This window comes from Diachasmimorpha longicaudata, chromosome 6 (assembly GCF_034640455.1).
Source record: "Diachasmimorpha longicaudata isolate KC_UGA_2023 chromosome 6, iyDiaLong2, whole genome shotgun sequence".
In the NCBI taxonomy this organism is placed as follows: domain Eukaryota; kingdom Metazoa; phylum Arthropoda; class Insecta; order Hymenoptera; family Braconidae; genus Diachasmimorpha; species Diachasmimorpha longicaudata.
In genome coordinates this window covers 7,644,259-7,661,298 of record NC_087230.1, presented here as the reverse complement: position 1 = coordinate 7,661,298, position 17,040 = coordinate 7,644,259, and the positions used below count along the sequence as shown (strand labels likewise).

The 17,040-nt window shown below is 37.1% G+C and overlaps 5 protein-coding genes across 13 annotated transcripts; 2 read left to right on the top strand and 3 right to left on the bottom strand.

Moving 5' to 3' along the window:
• Nucleotides 1-3: 3 nt before the first annotated feature.
• LOC135163739 (NADH dehydrogenase [ubiquinone] 1 alpha subcomplex subunit 2) lies at nt 4-1,062 on the bottom strand. Its single transcript, XM_064123479.1, has 4 exons — nt 1,027-1,062; nt 712-844; nt 454-560; nt 4-180 (listed from the first exon to the last, which is right to left on the bottom strand). The coding sequence occupies exons 2-4, from the start codon at nt 792-794 to the stop codon at nt 89-91; spliced, it is 282 nt and encodes a 93-aa protein (XP_063979549.1). The 5' UTR covers nt 795-844; nt 1,027-1,062; the 3' UTR covers nt 4-88.
• Nucleotides 556-2,588, top strand: LOC135163732 (uncharacterized). Of its 2 annotated transcripts, none has more exons than XM_064123467.1 (5): nt 556-865; nt 1,148-1,288; nt 1,468-1,706; nt 1,801-2,031; nt 2,129-2,588. In XM_064123467.1, exons 2-5 carry the CDS (start codon nt 1,159-1,161, stop codon nt 2,300-2,302), a joined length of 774 nt encoding a protein of 257 aa, XP_063979537.1. In that variant the 5' UTR covers nt 556-865; nt 1,148-1,158; the 3' UTR covers nt 2,303-2,588. The 2 variants fall into 2 exon arrangements, with proteins under 2 accessions (XP_063979537.1, XP_063979534.1); XM_064123464.1 differs by having other exon boundaries at nt 1,038-1,288.
• Nucleotides 1,046-5,905, bottom strand: LOC135163731 (DCN1-like protein 1). 2 transcript variants are annotated; one of them, XR_010299181.1, is made up of 7 exons: nt 5,757-5,905; nt 5,100-5,319; nt 4,802-4,970; nt 4,504-4,717; nt 4,249-4,395; nt 2,080-2,253; nt 1,046-1,062 (listed from the first exon to the last, which is right to left on the bottom strand). XR_010299181.1 is itself a non-coding variant. In XM_064123463.1 (6 exons), exons 1-6 carry the CDS (start codon nt 5,757-5,759, stop codon nt 3,548-3,550), a joined length of 801 nt encoding a protein of 266 aa, XP_063979533.1. In that variant the 5' UTR covers nt 5,760-5,905; the 3' UTR covers nt 2,356-3,547. The 2 variants fall into 2 exon arrangements, 1 of the variants encoding a protein (XP_063979533.1); XM_064123463.1 differs by lacking the exons at nt 1,046-1,062; nt 2,080-2,253 and adding an exon at nt 2,356-3,595.
• A 304-nt stretch (nt 5,906-6,209) lies between these two features.
• On the top strand, nt 6,210-9,227 carry LOC135163738 (ubiquitin-conjugating enzyme E2 variant 2). Of its 3 annotated transcripts, none has more exons than XM_064123476.1 (4): nt 6,210-6,505; nt 7,351-7,493; nt 7,566-7,694; nt 7,825-9,227. In XM_064123476.1, the coding sequence occupies exons 1-4, from the start codon at nt 6,481-6,483 to the stop codon at nt 7,963-7,965; spliced, it is 438 nt and encodes a 145-aa protein (XP_063979546.1). In that variant the 5' UTR covers nt 6,210-6,480; the 3' UTR covers nt 7,966-9,227. The 3 variants fall into 3 exon arrangements, with proteins under 3 accessions (XP_063979546.1, XP_063979547.1, XP_063979548.1); XM_064123477.1 differs by having other exon boundaries at nt 6,216-6,505; nt 7,566-7,691; XM_064123478.1 differs by lacking the exon at nt 6,210-6,505 and adding an exon at nt 7,120-7,263.
• A 365-nt stretch (nt 9,228-9,592) lies between these two features.
• Nucleotides 9,593-16,968, bottom strand: LOC135163706 (double-stranded RNA-binding protein Staufen homolog 2). Of its 5 annotated transcripts, XM_064123411.1 has the most exons (8): nt 16,774-16,968; nt 16,400-16,471; nt 15,817-16,019; nt 14,968-15,105; nt 12,246-13,877; nt 11,894-12,102; nt 11,474-11,785; nt 9,593-10,250 (listed from the first exon to the last, which is right to left on the bottom strand). In XM_064123411.1, the coding sequence occupies exons 2-7, from the start codon at nt 16,453-16,455 to the stop codon at nt 11,522-11,524; spliced, it is 2,502 nt and encodes an 833-aa protein (XP_063979481.1). In that variant the 5' UTR covers nt 16,456-16,471; nt 16,774-16,968; the 3' UTR covers nt 9,593-10,250; nt 11,474-11,521. The 5 variants fall into 5 exon arrangements, with proteins under 5 accessions (XP_063979481.1, XP_063979480.1, XP_063979482.1 ...); XM_064123410.1 differs by having other exon boundaries at nt 9,593-11,785; nt 16,774-16,967; XM_064123412.1 differs by having other exon boundaries at nt 9,593-11,776; nt 16,774-16,967.
• Between the last annotated feature and the right edge of the window lie 72 nt (nt 16,969-17,040).

The following is a 17,040-nucleotide window of genomic DNA, read 5'->3' as shown; positions in this document are numbered from 1 at the left end:
ATCTTACGAGACGTAATATTCTATTTTATTATATTGTGTACTAACGTTAATTATGATACATGGGAGAATTAGGCTAGGGCCCAGAGTTTCAAGGATTCGTGGAGGCGAATTGCTCAACTTTTTTGAGAATTTCTTCGGATTTTAGATTAGCGAGGGACGCCGATGCCTCTTTGCCAAATTCTGAAAGCAAAAATTTACATTATCTCTAGGAAATAGATGTGAAGTTTAAAAGTAAACAAACTGTAACTGCATTAGAGTTTTTCAACTAGAAATTACTAAGATGACGAATTCATATTCATAATTTTTTTTCTGATGATCTCCGGGTCTAATGAGACACTTTTCTGGAATATATCCGATAAAGAATTAGCACTTTCTTTTTGTGATTTTAGTGGGTAAACTGTGCATCACTGTCTTTGATTTGTATATAATGTAAACTGTGATGTAACTACTTACCATATCGGGCGAATAGCCTGGGCTCGATATTCGAACATTCCCTTATCAAAACTGGGAACTGTGGGTTCGCAACCTTCAGGGGAACATACTGAGACGCGATAAAATCTCTGGAAGACAGAATTTTATCAATTTTCTTGGATCAAACGTTAAAGGATTTAACCTCTAAGGTTGTCAGCATGATGTTTTCGTAGAAGTTTGGCGGAATTCTTATGGTTTTGGTATAATTCTGGACTGAGGGAATTGATTGGGTGCTTTTACCTCACTCCTTGACTAGACTTCGACGTTTGACATAAAAGAATTCGGAGTTCCTTCAAATGTGGACGAAATTTGACGGCCGCCATGTTGACAAATCAGGGGATTACTGCTGAGTTCAAGTGCCGTGATCACATATCTGAAAAAATTATGAAAAAAAGTATGTAACTAGCCGAACGAAACAACCTGGAAGATTTAAAAAAAATAAAAGCAATATTGGAATAAAAAACAATGGGGCTTGATCATTTTTGTGGCGTATTACAAGATCAAAAATATGCTTTAGATTTTGTTTTGACCAATAAGTAATCAACTTCAAATTACCAAAAATTTAGGTCCCTCGAGATGCTTTAACGGAAACTGAAAAATTCAAAAATTATGAATTGAAACATGTTCTGACACCAAATGACGAAATAAATTCTACGAAATTTTTTAAAATTCCAAGTGTAAAGTGCAATGACGCGGCCTCCTTTCTTCACCCGTGGGTTTCCATCCTATTGTAGAGATTACACTGTGAGCAGGCATGTTCAAGTATACTGGTACCATCCGGACTTCTCACAAAGTCGTTATCCACCTGGTCAACAAGGCAATTCTTTTTTCCATTTATTGACGTAAAAAATAAGATTATAAATACTGGTCAAAGAGGGTGGGATAATAGGGACATATGATTTCCACACCATGTGTCCACATAACCCCATAATCCCTCAATAAAAAACCCTTACTAGAATAAACCTACAAAATATATTCTCTTTTCCTCCAAAATAGTCAGTGAGGCTTGCACATTGATATGCCTCCTGGTGGCCCAACGCGTTTGCGAGTCAAAACTTCACCTTGAGAATGTGGAGATCTTTCCTGAGTTAACAGCATTGATTGCAGCATCGATTGTAGAAGGAAATGACACTCATGCACGGATCCTTAGGCAAGGATTAGTACCCCATCCTTATTTGAACACAGATGAGGCTCTCAGATTTGGGGGAAAACGATTAAAAAGTCTAGTAGAATGGGTAATTGACATTTTGTAACGTTTTATCAAGTGTAATCAAACTAGAAATCCAGTCATAGATTGAAATCACACCTTATATTGTTTTTCGGCCCCAGAAATTCCAGGTCTTTAGGGAGAGCATTGAGACAAGTCTCTGTCAGAACATTCAGAGATTCCTAGTGGATTGGTACAAGAACCCTCGAGGTGACACCCTTATTATGCTTCTGATCACATGCGGCCGAACAATACTAATGCTATTTCAGCGCAAGACGAATACAATAACACTTTTCGATTCCCATGGACACAGTACAAATAGGAATTCGCACAGAGGCTTAGTAGTTGCCCAAGTAAATTTTATTTCGTATAAAAAAGTCCGACACTCCCAGTTTACTCACCAATTACGAAATCAAATGGCACAAAAAATCTGTCTTCCAATTTCTCTAGGCAAAATTTGAACGGTTATATGCGTTGTGTGACTGGTACATCGAGGACGTTCTTCACACTTGTTTCAACGTCTACGCAACAAATCAGTATGAATTAGCCTTCCTCTATTACGTCCACGATGATTGCTGCAAAAATGAAGAATGCCCGTGTAAATGTGGATGCAACAATGATTGAATAAATCCTAATCGATGATAGGGATAATGAAAGCAAAAATTAAACTCAACAGCCCATGTCATTATTTTGTTTTATTGGAACCACAAAAAATTAAAGCTATTTCGTAATCAGATATACTGACATTTATTTACATTATTTACAAAATCTCTAGAGATTATTTTGATGTTCTCATATATGTTCAATGTTTCTGGTACCTAGAATTGTTCTAATTTTTGTTTACAGCAGAGCGTGTAGATTTTCAATGAGTATTACAATTTGTTAATATTCCGTCATCAAAAAATATAAATTCCATCGAAAATATTTAGTTGGACGACATTTCGAGATAAGTTAATCCATTGATTTTCAATCCAACAGTTTAAGAATTAAATTATGAACAATATTGAACGTCTACAATTTTTTCGTTCAAATATTCATTAATAATACCTGTTGCATGGTGCTGAAGTCTAGGGAAACAGTTAGTTCCTAGAGCATCAATTTTATATTGATTTATCCCCTGTAATTCGAATAGATAAAGAGCAGAAGATAAGCGCCTAAAAAATCTGATTGCGTATTATGTAGCCAATACGTAAATAACTAAAGAGGATATTGAGGAAATTATTGAGAGATATGTCTTTAAGGAATCTTCATTGACTCTGGAAAAGTTGCATTGTCATTGATTTGCAAAATGTCTAATTTCCGAAACGACCAACTAATTATTACTTCATGCGAATAAATTCATGATTATTGAACATATTTGTTAATTCTTGAATCATTCGAATTCTTTCACGCGAGGAGACTTTATCATGGGTTCTGTATTCTACATAATATTGATAATAATAAAGAAAGATCTGACTTGCTCTGAATTCACCAGCTCTTACAATATCCCTAGATAATGAAACTTCCGATTCAATTAATGTCATCAACTTCGCAACAGATTTCATTCCTGGGATGTTAGAACAATTAACAAAATTATTATTAAAGGAATGGGATTTATCATTCCCAGTCCTTTTTGCATATCACTTCATTCATACTAGTACAGCACGCTGTTAATATTTTACTCAGCATTTAAGTATCTCACGGTAGAAAACTTAAAAAACAAAATGATGGTGAGAAAAAAAGTAGGAAAAAAGTTTTTCGTAACAAATGGTGGACACAGACGATCCCACATGCACTGAAATTTTCGAATCCAATGAAAATAAAATAGATTTAAAAATTAAAAAATTAAAAAAAAAAGGAAAATAAAATCAACGATGAAGCCAACTGGAATCACGTGGACATGATGTCTTTATAAAGATGGTTCTCTTCACTCGATAGCTGATAAACAAAAAATTTCTTTTATATTTTACAAGTGTAGCATGGTGAGGAGCCATCATAACTTACATAACGATATATTCAATTTTTCCTATCTTTGTGTCCCTTCCAACATTTTCCTCTCTAGATTTCTTTAAGGTATTTAATATCTACAACAATCGTATGAACAAATTCTTTTTTGTGTTTTCGTAAAAATATATATTCCCCAAGCCGAAAGAGAGTTGGAATTGAATTATTTAACATCAATGCAGTGACTGATTACTTTTTTTCATAATTCTAAATGCATTTTCTCTCGGATAAGTTGAGCAGTGGCCGGCGTACGAATTACAAATTCTGTGAGTGTTGTTTGTTCATTTCTAGAATTTCAAGACTGTTGAATTTTCTGTCGAATTTATCATGGAGTGGTAACAGAATGGGTTTTAAGAACTTTTTAGGGAATTTAACGACAATTCTGTGAATTATTCCGGTGATTTTACTGGGAAAAACGAAAGGCTGCTATAAATAATATCTAGTCGAAACAATTTTGGAAAATTTATCAAATGCAAGCCAAGCATCAGGTTACGTACTATTGTATGAAAAAAAATGCTCAACGAAATAAATTAATGATATTTCATTTTTCTCATTAGAACGATGGGATGTTAGCGAGATTGACTAACCCTAGGCTGCGCCCATTCTACAAAATCATCAATTAGCACCGGCCAAGCACCTTCCTCATCATAATTAGTCATATCTGGATTTATCATCAATGCAAAATCAAGGAGAAGATTCCAAGTGTCTTTGGGAATCGATCTTTTGTGATGTTCCTAAGAATAAATTGAAATTATTTAGTTAACATTTTTATTAGCACACTTGAACTGAATTTAATTGAATGTACTATATCAATGTAATCTTCAACTTGACTGAATAGTTACCTGGAGGAACTGGCACCATAGCTGCAGAAACTTGAATTTTTCCTCCAGGACGATGTTCCAGTACGCAATGGCCATGTCAAGATCAAGGCCCTTTTGCCCTGGATTCTTGGCATAATTGAATGTAAAGTGATAAAAATCTTTAAATTTTTGGGGGTCTCGAAGCTCATTCTCTAGACTGTTGAGTCTTGCTTTGAGTTTATCGGTGCTGTCAACTCTACATGAAAGAATTTGTAAATATTCTTTAAAGCAACATTCCTCTCTCTCATGGGTTAAAAGTTAAAAGCGTTAAAAATCTTACCCCAACTCTGTCATTCCATTCATAAACTCATCTTTTGTGAATTCACATTGTGTTTCAGCTCTGAATTTCCAGGCGATAATCAATACCACTTTACTCTCAGGACTGAGACCAAGGTCATCCAGAAACTTCATAATCCCATCAGCAGTGATTTTGTCCGGCTCGCTTGCATCTAAAAAATATCATACGAAATTCAATTCAATATTCCTTGACTATGTGCTTCCAAAAATCCATTAAAATTCAATTGCTACATTGCAGTACATTATCATAATATTGGAGTTTTAATTGTTGGCCCCCTTACCTTGGTATCTGGCGAATAGCGCCTCTAATCTTTTCTTATCTACACTGAAAATGCTTTTGGATTCCTTGTAATAAGCATCAGGATTTTGAAAATAATTATCACTCGCCAGATCCAATTTCCAATCGTTCTGTGCCAAACAGTAAATAGCGGTCTGTTCGCCAGTCTGAGTGAAAGTTATAAATTTTTTAACTTTGTCCTTTTGTGAGAATTTCAGCTTATGCTGCAAGAAAAAAAATCACAATAACATAACATTAAACAAAGCTGTCGCACAAACTGCACCACTTAACTGAAAAAAAAAACAAGGCAAGAAACCAATGTTACAAGAATGAACATTCTGAGTCATTCGATGACAAGCTCTACTACAATGAATTTAGGAAAGAGCAGGTTCGGAGGGAAAAACTAAATATCATGAATTTTAACATTAATCGGTGATTGCTCTTTTCTTTCAGTTACTTTCCAGTCCACCAACTCCAATTACACCGAAGCAAAGTGAACTATTTGCGATTAGTATGACGTCTAGGTTAATTCTTTGCCACCAAAAAATCACTTCAAAATCTTCCAAAATTGACGAACCAACACATGTCTCTATGCACAACCGCAACGTCTCAATAAATCATAGCGATGACTTGAAAAAAAATACCGCAAAAAAATTCTTACCATTTTTTATGTAATTTTAGGCCCCCGAAAGCCAAAATATTATTCCCTTAACACTACACTTGACATGAATATGCGCATGTCTCCGTTCGCCTTTTTTGCAGCGGCAGAAATAAAAAAAGTACTGGAGAGGAAACAACGGGACAAGTGCTAAAAAGTATGGAGCGTCGCCATCTATTTGTAATGGCTCATGCCTCAGAGTTCTTAAATCCCACCGTCAATAATGCAGGCAGTACTTACACAATAATTTGTTTAATTACTGGAAATCATTAAAATTGATCAGTTCTAATCATTTCTATATATTTCTATGTTTGAATCCACATACATGGATGCAGGGTATACGTACGTAGCGACCTCGGTGCACCACCGGCCGAACACCTCTCCTTTTTTAATCCCTTCTAGGCCCTCCATTTTGTCAAAAATTCCGTTGTCTCACCCGTCTACAATAATTCTCACATTCCCAGTCGATTCACACATAGAGAAGAGGGCCAACCTCAGAGAGGTTGGTTATAGGTAATTTTTGGTAAAAAAAAACTTGGTCGAATTAACGACACACAATCGCCCACAATTATTCACTGTAGACAATTAATACATAAAATTGCGTAAACTACTGTGTTACTAGTTCATTATAGGATAAACCCTTAATCTCTTAAGTTGATCCATAAACCGGCAGGATATCCGGCTGTTTTGGTGAAATAATAACGTGCCCTAACAGATATTCGTAATCATGGCGGTGCCTACGGCCGGTGTTGGTAAGTTAAAATCATAAAAAGGACCATTCAATGTTGTGGAGTGATTTTTTTCCGCTGGTAGGGCTTTTTCGCATAAGACAATACTTCTGTAACGTTGGGGGGCAATTACGTTAATTTAATTGTTGAGGGGTTGAGCTCAATAATAAGTTTGACAGTTTGGTCGCTGATCCCGAGCCAATGTCATACACACGAGACTGATGATTTGTTTTATGGAGTGTTTTCTATTTTTTCAAGGTTATTTACGGGTTCAGGGGGGAATTTATTTTTTTTTCTTTGGAGAAGGCCATGGGTTGGGGGCTTCTGAGAGACTCTGCATCTTGGTAAGAGTCCTAACCTATAAAAGCATCGGTGATAGAAATAATTAGAATCAAAAACCAGTGGGCAGTGGTTCAAGAGTGCTTATGCATTTGCGAAAAAACCCAAATCAATATTTCTGGTAATTACAGAAAAATAGCTACAGTAAGACGCGTCAGGGTATAGAGAATCAATTTATGATCCCTAATTACCAATATCGTGTACAGTCCAACACACCCGGATGTTTATGTACACTTTAAGAATGGTCATGCATTTAAAAACAATAAAAAACAATGATAAGAACGACAATATGGCTTCTGTCGAATAGGGTGCACCGCTACTTGTTTTTCTTTGATCTGTGAAAGCTTAGAAAAATTCTACAAAGGGGTTCAGGAGCAGGAGAATAAAATTTAGCCAACGATGGTAGCTTTATTTCTGCGGAGGACCAGATCAAAATTTTATCAGTGTGTTATTACGGAATATGTGGACAACAACTCTCTGTACCAACTCGTGGCATAATTGATTAATCCATTGACATTTCTTTGTTTCAGTGGTTCCCCGGAACTTTCGTCTATTGGAGGAGCTAGAACAAGGACAGAAAGGTGTAGGGGATGGAACTATCAGTTGGGGACTGGAGAACGACGATGATATGACTCTCACTCACTGGACTGGGATGATTATTGGACCGCCCAGGGTGAGGACCATCATTTCTCGATTTATTGGCAGGTCTTTGAGACATGAATATAATGGAGATTTTACCTTTCAGACGCCGTACGAAAATAGAATGTATAGTTTAAAGATAGACTGCGGCCAGCGATATCCTGATGATGCTCCAAACGTCAGATTTCTGAGCAGGATTAACATGAATTGCATCAACATTACCACTGGAGCGGTAGTAAATTATTTTATTCTCTTTACAGCTATTTATTCGATAGAGTTGGAGGTGGAGCAAAATGACCTTTTGTTAATAGCAAATTCCCTGATATCCGAAGATTTTCAATGATTCATTGTCTCAATACATTCAGGTGGACAATCGCAGTGTACCAGTACTGGCAAAATGGCAACGCGAGTACACAATCAAGACAGTTCTCCAAGAGTTACGTCGTTTAATGACACTCAAAGACAACATGAAGCTGTCCCAGCCACCAGAGGGTAGTACCTTTTAGCCTAACAACAGCCGTAATTCTTCGCATCTTCCTTATTGCAGTGGCATGAGACAACATCTAGTTACCAAATGATTTAAATGAATGACAAATATTGTTTGATTTTTCACTCATTGGTGCCCATGTCTCTAACCCTGAGTGGATTTTATAAGGAATGAAAGGAAAAAAAGCGTCAAGTTAAGGGTAGAGGAAAGATTAAATCATGAGGAAATATTAATTATCAATCTGGCACACACTACACATATACACTCATGTACAACAGACACAGTTGAAATATATATAGATATATAATAACTCCATCGACACCTTTCATTGTGGCAAAGGTGGTCCAAAATCGTATTTTCAAACTTAACGAGAGAATAAAAACTAAATTAACAGTTTCAAAGGCAGAAGAACAAAATTATGTAAAATTCTTTTGAGGGGGAGTGCGATGGAATAAGGAGTTCATAAATAACATCGTATCAATAAGAATGTCTTGTGCTTTTCGAAAAGTTTCCAAATTAAGAGTCATGGAATTAATTTATCGGGTGTAAATTCACTTAATTTTTACGAAATATTGTGTATTATTTTCTCACTCACAGTTTCTCGTCGCCATCAGCCTCGATATCTCGCCCCAGTGTTCCATTGTGCACTTTTTCACCTCCAAACTTGGAGGGGAAAATCTTTTAACTACTGTGAAAAGGCTAAAGATCTAGATAGAAAGTATTCATCTAATCCACATTGAAATGAGTAATTAATGAATGAGGGATTTGGAATGTTTGTGCGGTCGAGGCCTTCAACACGTACATTGCGACCGTTACGATAGAAAAAGTCATGCCTTAAACCACCAGGAATAACTCCACTCGTAACAGGACGTAACTCTCCAACTATATTAATGTAATAGAAGAGAGAAATGAACTTGTGAATTATTTAAGATTAAAAACGAGACAGAGAATTTTTTAATACTTCCCATGAAGTACGTTCACTTACGTTTTAATAGCAAAAAAAAAGAGATAAACTTGATGAGAACAGAATAATTATTAACGCAATAATAAAGGTATCCCTAGGCTATACCAAATTAATAATTAATCAATAAAGAAACATTTTCAAGTGATAGTGATGAATGAGATTACACTAAGACCAAAGGATCGATGAAAGAATGTCTTTTGAGAGTGTCGCTGATAATTTGCTGATATTTTTGTTTCTTTCATTATCACTAACGTGTTGGCTTCGCAAATTTAATAGAAAAATATGGAGAAGAATAAATAAAATGAACCTCTCTTTCATCTGTTGTTTCAAGAAATACTTCTATGATTGGCTTTGCTAATTAACTGGTACTAAAACTTAAAATTATCACTTCCATCTACTTGCGTCATAATTTCATATTTTCAGCACGGAAACTGGAATTTTTAAAATATCATGGAAAGGATAATACCATCAAAAATTATTTAACGACAACAATAACACCCTTGTAACCCTATTCTTTAGAATTGGACAAAATAATTAGATCTTTCCAAATGTCAAATCTCCATGCCGCGAATTCATTCATCGGGAATGCAACAAAGGAGTACTACAAATACAGGTCAAAACAGTGGAATGTCTTGACAATCTCCAAATAGCCTAGTTGAAGGGAAATAAATTAACGCATATGTATTTCTCGGCAAAAGTCTACCATTTGCGCTGAACTTTTATTTTTCTTCCTTTTCATTTTATTTTCCATTTAATTTATTAGGCTTATACGAATGATAATAAGACTGATTTGGATAACACCGGGTAATTTTCAACAAACACTCGTCCCCTCTTCCTCTGCTGCAGTTAGGAAATAAGGGAGAAGCATTATAAAAAACAATAAACTGAATAATTAAAAAAGATTACATCAACAGACAAATAATATCGTCGCATATTTCCATGAGATATACTAACGATAATCATTTTACTGTCCCTCATTTCCTTACCTCGACACAGAGGCATCCGAGGTCATCCAAAAAAGTGTTTTATAACATTATCATTTATCATAAATCGTTACAATAAATTCCCCATTTATCTATGTAAAGTTTATTCATTCATTTTTTTCAATTTGCGGTGATAGACTACGGTTCAGGGCGTTGTTTTACAATTGTTATAGGGCAAAATTCAGGTTCAATTTTGCTGGTAAATCATAAAGCAACGGACAAGGTGAATCGTAGATTATTACCTCTAATTATTATTTTGTATTCTCCATTTCATAAAACATTTAATGGTATCAATTCATGAGACAATGATTTTGGAGTTGAACAAAAATAACTCCCTACCAACTCCAAGAATGAAAGCTGAAAAAAAAGAGAATTCAGGACTTATTAGATCAATCCTGGAAACAAAGTTATTTGACGTTGAGGAGTACTCGAAAATATCTATTCCGAGGCTCACATTCATTTTATCAATAATTGCCAAAAAAAACAAGAAATAATAGACTAAACTTAATCAAAAAAGACGGAAAAATAAAATGAAAAATAGAGAGAACATATCAGTTTCCGTTTACCAATTTAATTTGAGGCAATGAAGGATCTAGAGAATGACCGCAATCTTGTCTCAGATTTTTTCGCAATCTTCCAATTATCCTCATACCTCTAATCAACCTTCTTCATTGATCGTGCTTGATAAATGAAGAGCGTGGAATCACCTAATTAATAATTTTTTTTTATTCTTTTGTCATATTTTCCATCATCAGAGAGAACAGACAAACGCGTTGACGTGTCACCCTAGGCGGAAGTCATTTGATAACAAAACTGTCCAACAATTTGCAATTAACGAAAGTGGAGTAGAAGAATTAATTCCTTGAAAACAATCAGTGATAAACCTCAACGTGTTTAATCAAAAGAAGTATAGTAAAAAATGCTTCTCCGCAAGGGCAATAATACTGCGAGTAAAATTAACAAATAAAAAAGGCGCATCCACAATTCCAAGCGACCATTACACCGCTATCTGCTTAGTTTTATTGTAGCAATGATGGTTTTTAAATTCATTAAGAGGAGAATGTGTCAAAATGAGCACCTCGTTTAATGGTAAATTCATTCTGACTGGCAAAATGAAGACTAACATACTCTGTACCACTTTTCCAAATGACATCCGCAATAGCCACGAATTTTTCAAAATTCCGAACCAATAAAAAAACGATCTTCTGACGAGTGCGAGAGTTGTAAGATAGAAGTCACCGGTGTTTTTCAATCGCACAAGTGAGAAAATCTCTATCGTACGTGTTTCTTACAGAATTTTACATTATGTGCCCCTATTGCTCCTCAAAAAATCTGTTGTTGAAAGAAAATTTCTTTCGAAAAATATTATTATTTCGAAAACTTTCCAATAACATAGCACGAACAACTAATTTTTCTTTCATTCATACGACCTCACTCAATCATAAAAATAAAAATAAAAGAAGCAATGGTATTCACGACTAATCAAGATTTTTTAACTCGCGTGAAGTCCACCATTTTGTCGCACTCTCCATAAAAAAAAAAGAAATGTGAAAGGAAATACCTATAGAATTGTTTTATACCATTAAGTGCACAAGGGATTTGCGCATTGAGGAAGCCATTTTGCTTCGTTACTTCTCGATCGCTTGATTAAGAATATTATTCTTCGCCTGATTATTAATATGACTGATGTTATCATTAGTCGTCGTTTTGTCCTTCTTATTCTGGCTATTGGTGACACTATCGAGACCGAGCTTGCTGAGAGTACAGAGGGCTGTTAACGCAGCCTGGTCACGACTGGCACTAGTCGTTGGTCCATGACCGTGACAGACTTGAGGTGGATCAGTGCTGAGGGAGACCAACGAGAGATACTCCTTGTACACCCCCTGAAAATTCTATTAGTTTAAGTCATTCTATTTAGTTTGATTGTACCTTCAAATTGCATCTATAAAACGATTGCTCCGAATGTATGAAACATTGCATGAAATTATGGAGATTTTTACCTTTGGAAAATCACTGAATTCAACCTCGAAGTTGAGTAACTGTGCCAGGTATTTCAATTGCTCCTTTGGAGAAGTACCAGAGGGACTGCTTTGCTGTTGTTCTCGGAGTTCCTCCGCCACTGCTTGAACACTAGGACCGGAATTTAATTTAGAGTCTTGTCCGCCATCTACTAGTAGGAGACCTGGCACTAACTGACGCCCAAGTGAACCTAATGGCAATTAAAGGGCGGATGAGACGATTGGTGGATGTAAAAATGGACTTTCAATGGCACATGTTTTTATTCTCAAGAATTGACACTCGGCAAGATGATTGGAAATTAATGATGAATTCAAATTATCATATTATCCTTACCCCCATGACTCTGCGGCTCCTCCTGCGCCTGCGATTTAGGATCGTCGTCCAAGAATGTAACTTTTCTCGGTTTACTCTCAGAAGTAGAATTGTCACTGTCCGCGGTCTTAATCGACGGTTTAGTTGGTTGGGCCTGTGGTTTACTGTAGCCCAACTGTGCTAAAAGTGCTTCAGCAGCGGCACGTTTCCCTAATTTTTTATTCGGTCCAATCCCCTGCGCTGAATGCTGCCCTATCGAGACCTCCATGAGAAATTCTCGTTTCCTCGGTACACCCTTCTCTTCAATCAACGTGTAAACTGGTTCTCGCTCCCTCTTAGCCTGTTGTATTTGTACTAAACGTGATATCGGATTAACATCATCCGATGTTTCCGTCTCAGATCTGGGCTCTTGATAATCCTTAATCAAATTACGTGACTTCTTCTTAGTGGCCGGTGGTTTTTTCTTCAACCTGATTGCTCTACTGTGAACACTGCCAGGTATGGGAGGAAGTCTCTTAAGTTCGTCGAGCATCAATTCAGCTGCGCGTTTCTTCGAAACCTTCTTCGATGATCCCTCCCCCAGAGTCACTTTCTCCCCAACAATACATTTTGTCGTAAATGTCCTAATGTGGGGTTTACCACTTTCCGAAACCACCTCAAAACCCACCGAAAGCCCCCTCTTCAAAGCCGTCTCATGTACCAATGAAACAGGACTCTTGAGCTCAGCATTGGGGTCCTCAACCCCTGTTGTCGTTCCATTCTCTGTGACAGTTGTGGAGACTTCCTCAGGAAGTGGCAGCTGTCGAAGTTGCTCGAGTGCTCTACTGGCACTATCGTGTCTAGCTGCCTGGGCAGTCAACCCTTTTCCACAGAATTCTCTCTCCCCAACTTTCAATGTCACCGAGAAAAGACACTCGGATTTAGGGTGGTATGGGCGGTTCATTTGTGGATAGGATGGATTAAAAATTCGCAGGTGATTAGGAGGAATGTTTCCGTAGTGGTGGCTCACAAATGGTTGAGGGTTTGCTGGTGGCGCGTGCTTAAATGTGTAAATAGTGGCCTCTCCCCTCTTCATTGCTAATGCATTTAATTCAACTGTTGGGGGTAAATGCCCTGTAAAATTTCCGGTACCTGTGGGACTCTTGCCCTGGTGAATTCTCATGCCTCGTGGTTTCATCGGTGGCTGTCTGTACCAGGTTTTTGTCAATGCCTCCCTTGCGGCACTGTGCTGAGCCTTTTTTATACTGGGGCCATCCGCCACGTACTCCTCCTCACCCAATTTCAATGTCACGGTGAAACGCTTTTTGTGGGCTGGACCCTGTTCATTTGTGAGCCTGTACTGATGTTGAATTTTGTTGAAACGAGCTAATTCATTTACCAAGCACATTGGTGTCTTCTCTTTCATGTTTGCCAAGGTGTCGGTTGCATTGACGTGATTTTTATTGGACGGACTGTGATCCCGAGAATGAGGGCTTTCCTGGTTTGGGGATTTTGAGTCGGGGTTGGAGGATTGGGGAAGATGCTGACTTTGTTGGGGCTGATCCTGAGGGGGCTGTTGGTGGGATCCTTGATGGGTATACTGCACAACTGTTTGACCTTGCAGTACTACACCACCATCGGTCTGTCTATTCCCGTCGATGCTTAACATGGTGCCTAGGTAATTTACAACTTGGGGTTAATTGCGGTGGCGACTTAGGGGTGAGAGATTGTGGAGGAATTCATCGATTGGATTTCTTTAGAGCATGAAGATACATTTTGTTGGGAGTATTCTTCTAATTGCGGGATACACTTAAAAGTAAATTTTGAGAGGAAAAATCAGGAAATGTTTTTGTATGTGAAATGCAACAGAGGAGTCAGAGAGTCTATACCACATGTATTTGTAAGATAATTGTAATACTAATTACAGGCCATTGCAACACAGGCCAATTAAATATGGGTTTCCAACGAAAAATCCATTCACATTCCCTCCGATAATATTGTAGCGTAAGATATGCAGAAGAATTTATAAGCTATCCATAACGTATTTCTAATGAATCGGCATCTCTACTTGCGATTTATTTCATCAATAATAGAATTATCTCGGCAATAAGAGCCTGTGAAGAAGCAGATCTGTCGGAATGTTATTCTCAAGCTCCAATTGCTCCGGAGATAAACACACAATTGACAAAACATCACAAGGATTCATTCGTCGTAACACATCAATGAAATTAAATTTCAATTGAATTATTCAATCACACTTTCTGAAACGTATATTATTTATCAAAATTCATTGTTGAAGCATCACATCCATCAACTACAAAGCAAAACAATGGTAATACTCAGGATGACCGTAATTCCAGTGAAAACATACAAGCAATTTAAACGTATAGGCATGTTCAATGAATAAACAGGATTGCTATTGTAATTCGAGTGATTTCCATGACAGAGTGAACCAATAATTGCATTAATAAGTGGAAATGAAAAAGGCGACGAGTTGATTGTTTGTTGATGCATCGACAAGGCCCACCCTCCCTCCCTCGTACTTTCGGATTTCCATCCTTCTGAAGTTATCGCGGTAAAATAAATTTAAAAAAATAATGCGTATTGGAAGAGAGATAAGGAGAAGAGACGATAAAAGCTTTAAATTGTTTCTTCTGACTAAATTATTCAATTTATATATTTTTTTATTTTCATTGACTGAAGGAGAATAAATTGAAGAGTTGAGGCTGTTTTTTTAAATGATAAATTAATAAACGGAACCGACCTTCAATGCACCCCGTTGGTCCGAACAACTGATCCAAATTATCGAGGGTTAACTCTAACATTGATCGATGTAACTTTGCATCCACACCACCACTTGTAAGAGCCAGTAAGAGGGAGAAGGTTAAAACGCGCCAAAATCCTAACAAAATTAAAGCATAATCGAGATTGTAAATAATGGAGATCATTAATCACCGCGTATTGTCACTGTGTTTGAATCGATTGAAAGAATTTTTTGATCAAGTTAGATGAATTATCATTACAACCACCGAATATTTCTTGTCCTCCCCCCTCAACAAATTCAGATAAAAAAGTTCTAGTGAATGAATTCGTTACTTTCCTAGGCTTCCTCGGGAATCGATGCATGATGATTGGAAAAAAATCTTCTCTCTTCAGGGTAGAAAAATGTGCGAACACGATGCAATATCCACATGACTGGCCAATTACACAGGCGAAAGAAGACTCAATTTGAGAATATTGTTGTAAAGAGAATCATATTTCATGCTATATTGAGAGGCCGGTAGATGATTATGGGTCAGTAGTTATCGAGATACTAACGGGAAATTTTATACGCAATGGAATTAATTTTTTAGATGTTTATTGGGCCATTTTTATGAAGGAGAATGTACCAACTTCTAACAGTCCCAAAAGTTTTCGAGGTCACTAAATTGACAATTAGTTAAACACACTCGTGCTCTGATTAAGAACAATATTCTCATATTGAGAATTATTTCTTGCTGTACACTAGTAACTTGTGTATTATTGATTAGAAGGAAAAAAATTATAATAACGTAATTACATCGCCATGCGGCTGTTTGAGATTAATGATAATGAGGATTGAAATAGGACTTACCATTGGGATTCTGTGCGTTTGTACCAATCAGAAGTGGCTGCCTCGGGCCGGTATGCTGCATGTGATGCATGGGCTGGCCAGCAATTGAAATCATCTGCTGATGATGGGGCGCGTGAACACCCCTATGCAGATGCATGTGAGGGGGTGGTTGATGCGGTGGCATCATATTCGCCTGCGACATCTGACGCGTACCTCCAGCCATCCTGATCAACATTATTCCATTTGGATGGATTATTGTACTATCATTTGAGATACACGAAATAATTCAGCGGTGGAGTCCCGGGAGAATATGAGTCCCATTTGCGTACAAAATTAGTCCTTAATTAGTAATTAATTATCAATCCTGATGACTGATTGTGAGTGGTGAAGAGTTTGATTAAATCTTACGATAACAATTAATTTCGAATTCCGATTTGACTGATCTTGCTCTCCTTTGACAGCTCCCGAATGCCGCAAATCCACTGATATTTTAATCTTCTAATAACAAAATAGGACCTCAGATTAAATTTAAATTCCTTCCAACCCTCCCCTTCCCGTCCACCGCTGAATTCTAAACAAAATCATCAAGTCTCTAATTCCAAACCTGTTCTGATCCCTCAACTGATTTTGCATCGAGTGATGCTGATGCCGTAACATCATTCAAATGTCTCAATACCTGCAATTAAACATTGAAAATTATTTTTCCAACATCGTAAAACCCCACTGAAGATCTGAAAGTCCCATCAACCGTAAAAAATGCGGAATTTATTTTCAACAGTCAGAATTTCAAACCAGCAATATTCATTGACACGATGATCTGAGATATCAATGACATAGTACTGATAATGATCTGTAAATAAATTAGTCAATAGACAATGGTTTGGGCCGGCAAATTGACAGAATGTGATTGCAAATCAAAGGGAGGAGGACACAAACCGTTATGGCCATTATTATCGTACTTCATTTTGGATTACTCACCGAAGTTTATCGCTGATGCTCCTATCAACGAATCGATCAATTTGATAATCCACCACTGACGATAAACTATACCACTGATTAACACGCACGTTATTTATTCTTAACGAATTCCGCTTTGGCCTATTGGCAAACAGCAAAGAGAGTCGTATCACTGTAGGCTAAAATGCGGCCATTTTGATATTGTAGCAATCGTCGTACGTACTGGCGTATCTCCATTAAAAATCGTCGTCCCCGTTTTACGCGGGAAACACTAGCCTTCATACATTT